Here is a 6,977-nt window from a genome sequence, read left to right as displayed (position 1 = left end):
GATTTGGTTATCTAGTTTAAGGAACATCACACTGAACTGATTGATGCTATGTAAGCGAATGTACTGTTTATTAAAAGTGACGCAGAGCTTACGCAGAGTTCTAGAATGCTGCACTATTCGTTTATCGATTACGTCAGCCACGATATTCCAAATATATATGCATTTTCTTTCCGCTAGATGGTTTTATTGTGCATCACACCTATCTTTAAATTATACAAAGTATTGCACTTTGTGATAATACTTCTGTTAATATATCTTTCTTTTTGTTTATGCGATGAATAATGCAGTCAAGTGGCGCCATTTAAATCACCCGCGTTTCTCTTTAACACGTTTTCATTCATAGATGGGGGTCACAGGGAACGCCGCCTGCTGTTATTTGCTGTTGACATTTTTCTTGAGGACTTCTAGACATTTTGCATTAATTTAGTATTATTTTATAAAATATTCATTATTTAAATCTGGCTGAAATCGGCTAGAATAGATCAAATAAAAAGAAAGAACTTTAAAATATATGCGATATGTTTACAAGTTCTTCTCCGTTTTCTTTGGTTGTCATGTGGTTGGCTGTATCAGCCGTATAACCGACGTAACACTACTTCCCAATAATGGCTACTGTCGGTAAGGCTTTCCGTGATGTTCATTTTACTTGTGATGAGGTGCAGTTGTTAACGAATTCGTTGAAGGATGAAAAGTTTCGAAAACTTTTAGGAGAGTTTGCCAAAGAGATTAACGATCCTGAAAATAGGAAACATTACGAGGAAGAAGTAAGAAAGTGGGAGAAACAGAGAGGAGTTGATGTGGTATTTCTCGATCCCCGTCCCGGTTTTGCTTTGGTTGTCGGAGGAGAGGCCTCGGGCGACCACCCCGTTTGTGTGAACATCTGTTGTTGCGATGCTGTGCAAGAGCCAAATTTTACGAAGACCAAGAAAGGTACATCCTTGGGGCATAATTGGACGATACCCCATGCCGTCACGAAACCTCGAGAAGAAAACGTTCCTGACGAAGGGCAGTTGCTAAGGGAGCTCCGTCGGGGTCAGGTTGGAAAGCCGAACGCTAACGTCAAATTTGTTAAAGTGATAGCTTATGATGTTGTGTTTCACCCCGATACCCTCCGATTGGCATCGAGTAACGATGCCCTGAAGAATGCTGTCATCCAGACTGCCATGGATGCGTTGAGTGAGAATTTTCAGCTGAAAGTGAAAGATACGAAGGAATTAGATTCTGTGAAATATATTGGACACCCAGTGAGATCTGTGATAAAGAAAGTCGTTGACAGAGAGTTGAACAAGCAAAGCGAGACTCTTAACTTTTTGAATAAAGCCGAAGATGAAAGAACTAGTCGTTGTAACGTCGACAACAAAGCTGAAAACCAAAGTACAAATGTTTTAAAGAAAGGTGATAGTGCCGCAGTCGCACCCAACTATTCCATCAAACACGTCAATAAAGCTGATTTGCAAGATTTTACTCTAATCCCAAGGAACGGGGCATCTTGGCGTCCCCATGCCCTTCAGGTCGATGTTCACTTACCAGGGGTATCAAGGGCAGCCCAGGTAAGTGCTGAAGTTGTGGAACAATCCATCATCATTGACACTGCCAGTACACCAAAGTACACAGCCGAAATACCTTTGCCCTACGCTGTCAACGAAGACACCAGCACTGCCAAGTTCGATGTTGCCACCCAGAAGTTAACTCTAGTCCTAACGGTGATGCCCCATAATAACGACGACGTGACAGTGCCCATGGCCTCCCCTTCGTCTTCTTCGGATTCGGGCATTGAGTGCGAGCCCGGTTACAGAACTAACAGTGACGGAGACAATTCCTCCGAAGTGTCCGTGTCTTCTCAGGAGGACGGCCCGAGGGACGAAGGCGTGGAGGAGGAAGTAGAAGACGACGAAGGCAGCGTATTCGAGTCTGCCCCGTCTTCTCCGATCAGGGGCTATTTGGTTCCAAGTTACACCTTGCAGGAAAACGAGAAAGCTCTCCACCTCAAACTCAACTGTAAGAATGTCTTGCCAGACAGTATTAAAATACTTCCTAGCAAGAATAACCAATTGCTCAACGTCAACTTGACAACCATAGGTGGTGGACTGACGCCGCTAAATCACGGCCTTGCCGTTGATGTAGGTCCTCATGAAATAACAACTGAAGGTGTTTCATTCACCATCAGTGATGAACACGTGGCTGTTATGATCACTAAGACCAAATCTGGTCTGTGGGAAACTGTCCGAGTTGGCAAACCCAACTCCTTGCAGAAGGAAAACGTTGCCCGGATTGAAGAGCCTCCTGTTACCAACCAAACCAAAGAAGAAAACTCAAAGGTGAGTTTTATCTAAGGATAAAGTTTTCATAACCATTAGGGAAATTATGAATATATATATATATATATATATATATATATTTATATATATATATATATATATATATATATATATATATTTATATATATATATATATATATATATATATATATATATATATATATATATATATATATATATATATGTGTGTGTGTGTGTGTGTGTGTGTGTGTGTGTGTGTGTGTGTGTGTGATTTATGAAGTTTAAACAGATGCAAAGCTGTTTTTGGAAGAGACATAAGTTAGGATTACTCATCAAAGTGAATTGTTTGTTTATGAGAGAGAGAGAGAGAGAGTGGCATTGGGAAGGGAATTTAATGCCAGTGCACTTAGCAACAAAAACTATAGTATGCTGAGCGTTAGAATTGCCTTGGAGATATGTTTACGTTTAGCAAGATAAAAACATAATATAGTTTTAATTTAGTAAATTTCAAAAGCCCTTACATTGAGGTAGAAATGACCAGTTAACATCGACTGTACATACATGAAAGAGAAGCATGTATTTGCCATGATATTCAAAGTTACACATGAAGAAATTTTATATAATGTATACATATGTGTGTATGTACAGTATATGTATATGTTTTATGAAAAGCTGTGTTCAATAAGAGTAAACGAGAGAAACTGAGAAAGAAGGTAAAAGAAAACGAATGGGAAAAATCAGTCCTTGCTGGTAATGCAATAAAGGCCAGTCATTTGTGCACATTTTTAGAATTTCAGTCCTTTTACCCATTTTCATGTAAATTCATATTTTAATTCATGTCTCATGACTGTCTTATGCACAGTTTGTGTGTATTAATACCATAATATGTTTCATGTATGTTATGTAAACTAAAAAGGTTGGTAGGTTTTGTTTCATTGTATTGCTTAATAGAATTATGTGGATAGAAAAAGCAGGTAATCTTTAAATTTAAATCCTTAATTTAAAGAGCAAAAATCTTTATCTTTGTTTTTGAAGGTTTTATTTGAATTTTTGTTGGATTGGAAACATTTGTCATTATAGTAACGTTTACCTTTTCATCCAATGTTAATTAATGGAACTTGATACATACCGAATGGATTTTCATTCAACTGAAAACTGTATGAAGGAGTTGTGTAACATCGCCTAAAAACAGCTGCTAAGAATGTTCAACGACGTTACCAGTTGGTCGTGCCGCATACATGTCTGTGGGCGCCTGGAGAGAAAGAGAGGGAGAAGGAAGGTTGGGGGGACTGGAGTTGGTGTATGGGTTGCATGGTTGTCCTAAATTTTTGCCAGTTGTTCATTGTTTTATAAGGGTTCTAACATAGGCGAGAAAATAAAAACTGAATAACTTGCATGGAATGTTTTTTTTTTTTTTTCTGAGGAGCATTTAATTTTTTAATCAAGAACATTCCTGTCCTCACGACAGAGGCAGCTCCAGATACATTTAGCTAATGGGAAAGCCAATCGCCCTAATTGCCCTTCGCTGGCTGACCGTTAATGCATTACCAGCAGGGATTGATTTTTCCCTTTCGTTTTCTTCTACCTTCTTTCTCATTTTCTCTCGTTTACTCTTATTTAACACATTTTTTTATAAAACATATATATATATATATATATATATATATATATATATATATATATATATATATATATATATATAATGTGCGTGTGTGTGTATAGGCCTACATATATTATATAATTTCTGCATGTGTAACTTTGAATATCATGCCAACTGCAGGCTTCTCTTTCATGTCGACGTTAACTGGTCATCTCATCTCAATGTAAGAGCTTTTGAAATTGATTGTGCATTGTACTGCTGGGTAGTCACCATGCTTGCTGAGGTGGTGTATTTTGTAAGTTTGATCCTTCATTGGTTTGTGTATATGTTATCAGGATTACACAGAAAGTCACATTTTGGAATTTTACGAAAATTTTGGCAAAGGCGAGCCTGATATGTTCAGTGTTTTAATAACTATACCTTCCTTACCATAGGGCTTGTCATTTTCTGACCGGCTTAGATGACTATAATCTGTCAGGGAATGCTAACGGTTGGAGGTATAAGACTTTGTTATTATTATTATTATTATTATTATTATTATTATTATTATTATTATTATTATTGGATAGTGTAGCGCAACGTTTATGCGGTTGATTTTTTTCTGCTCTGGTATTTTCTTGTTTATTTGCAGTACTTGAATCTTTCTGCAGGACAGCCAGATTTAAGAATAAGCAACATTGGTTGCTCGATTTGGTTTAGGTAGTTACTTGTATTTGTGAGCGTTGTTCGCTATCGAACATTAAACAATACTCATTCAGATGTGAGCCGAACAAACTACCACTTGTACGTAGAGGAGAGAGAGAGAGAGAGAGAGAGAGAGAGAGAGAGAGAGAGAGAGAGAGAGAGAGAGGGGGGATGGAGTCGGGTTACCAACGTAAGAACATAACACGTTCAAAAGGCAGAATCATCATCCAGAACCACTTGACAGTGACTACTGCGTATTTTTATGCAGGTTTGCATTCTGGCCCTTGAGAACAACTCGGGCCCTTCCCCCCCCCCTTCCATCCTGTCAGCCCGTTTTCTTTACGTTAATGCGTAGTTCATGAGAAGGAAGCTCGTAGGCGTAGGCTGTTTCGCTTGTGCACTTTGGTATTAAAAGTATCGTAACGCTGTTAAAACTGACAACGGTAATTACTGACGATTTTGAATTATGACTTATTTTTCGAAGATGTGGTAGCCGTTTTGAAATTTTCCAACATTTCGAAGTGAATTTATAAAATTATATTTTATAATTAACGATATTAGAACTGGCAGTAACACTAAGTGTGAAATATTAGCAGAAGTAATAATTTTAATATTAGCAGCCCAGATTAAGAAGTTAATATGATGGAACTAGGAGGTTTTATTATATCTTTGTGAAGATGTCAACGTGTATATTATTGGTTGAAGTATATTGAGAGTTTTGTCATTCTGAGACTCCTTTTCTTTGTGCCCAGTTTTATCCACAACTCTTATCCAATTTAACTTGTTACCACGAAGTCATACGGTTCACACAGTTCTAAGGTTTCGTACAGTGACCTGTGTGAGATAGTCAAAGAATATTTTCTTTTTTATTTTTAAGGATGATAAAATTCAGTCATTCTTGGTGTGTTCTATTTCGTCAGGGTCTATTCACCCTTTATTTTTATCAAATAGATATCGGGAGAAATTAAATGTATATGAATAGCAGTCGCCTTCTCTTCCCCCAACCCAAGTGCGACTACTGTGCACTAGAAAAAGTTGCCTGTCCACATACGCTTCTTGATATCGTAGAACTGGTTTTGTCTTTGTTAGTTGTATTTGTTTCAGGTTGTCTAGGTGTGTATTATTAAGAATATTGAGAATGGTAATTTATAGGATGTTTTGTAGTAGTGACGTATTGGGCTATATATAAATGTCAGTAAACCTGCGGACAGTCGAAATGAAGATTGAAAGTGAAGTCTCACCTCGTAAGTTTGAGAGGTAATACAAACTTTTTAATAAAATATCATTTGTACTGAAGTATAGGGAATAGCTCATTGTAGATTTCGTTCAATAAAAAAAGGCATGTGAAGTATTAAAAGGCTGAGGGTGACAGGATTTAGCATATAGCCTAGTTAATGAAAATGTCAGTCTAACATAAAACTTGTAGGAAGTGTTGGGATGTTTCTTGTCAGTGGTAAAGAAGAACATCGCCTCAACTAACTTGAGCTTTGACAACCAATAGAAAAGTCATATGGTCGTCGGGGAATTTACATTCTGAGGATGTAACATGGCATAGCCTATGCATCATCCCTGTAGTTGTGTAAGAGGATGAATAGACCATTACTTTTCAGATAAAGGGGGATTGATTGCTTAAATTATACTGCAGCAGTACATCAAAGATCATGAACTCTTTTATTAGGAGATAATCTGATGGTTGCTTGTTGTGAGTGAATTTTGCAAGAAAGAGCTGGTAGTTTTTTTTAATCCTCTTCTTTCTCTGGAAGGAAGCTTGCTCTAATGAATAAGGAAGCATCAGTTGATCCATTTAGTTTATCTTTGTTTTCGTCGTTAAAGTCATCATTTTGATTTCCATAGCAGGACTGTGAAGAAAGACGCCCTTGAGTGCAGTATGTCTATTAGAATCTTCTTAAATAAATATCGTTTAAAGAGGAAAATTTTTTAATAATCTAGTGAAGTGTGCTTCGCTTAGCGAGAGATACGTGTTGGGGAGGGGACCGGGTTGCAGTTTGCGCATTGCATGTGTCTGTGGCAGGTGTTGTCCATGTGAGGAGGTAGGCTGAAAACTGGCCATGGTTTATAACTGATTTGACCTTTTGATATTATACGGTACCTTGGTTATGTCTGACGGAATTGTTACTTTCTCTGTTGCTCCTTTTGTCACAGTTAACGTTTATGCTCATGGATTTTGTGACTATTCGCCAATACAACCATTTATATAGTTCTGATCGGTTGGTTCAACCAGCTGATTTATTTGAGTAATCTGGACACACTGAGATAAATACTATTGTGGTTATTAGCTGTTTACCACAAGCACGGAACCATGTCAGAAATTTTACGGATGCAGTTATATTAGGCTAAATGATTAAAGGAATAATATGCAGTTTTGTCATAGGTTATGTCGGTAATATTTTATG

General features: G+C 37.5%; 1 protein-coding gene across 1 annotated transcript in view; it reads left to right on the top strand.

The window, feature by feature from the left end:
- Nucleotides 1–547: 547 nt before the first annotated feature.
- The window catches only part of Nop17l (Nop17 like), a 52,115-nt gene continuing 45,685 nt past the window's right edge, over nucleotides 548–6,977 (top strand). The window contains exon 1 of the mRNA XM_067121995.1: nucleotides 548–2,318. Coding sequence (XP_066978096.1) covers nucleotides 606–2,318 — 1,713 coding nt within the window. The 5' untranslated portion in view covers nucleotides 548–605. The remainder of the gene's footprint in view (nucleotides 2,319–6,977) is intronic.

This window comes from Macrobrachium rosenbergii, chromosome 20, assembly GCF_040412425.1.
Source record: "Macrobrachium rosenbergii isolate ZJJX-2024 chromosome 20, ASM4041242v1, whole genome shotgun sequence".
Classification (NCBI taxonomy): Eukaryota; Metazoa; Arthropoda; class Malacostraca; order Decapoda; family Palaemonidae; genus Macrobrachium; species Macrobrachium rosenbergii.
The sequence above is the reverse complement of the archived record's forward strand: the minus strand, read 5'-3'. Positions and strand labels throughout refer to the sequence as shown.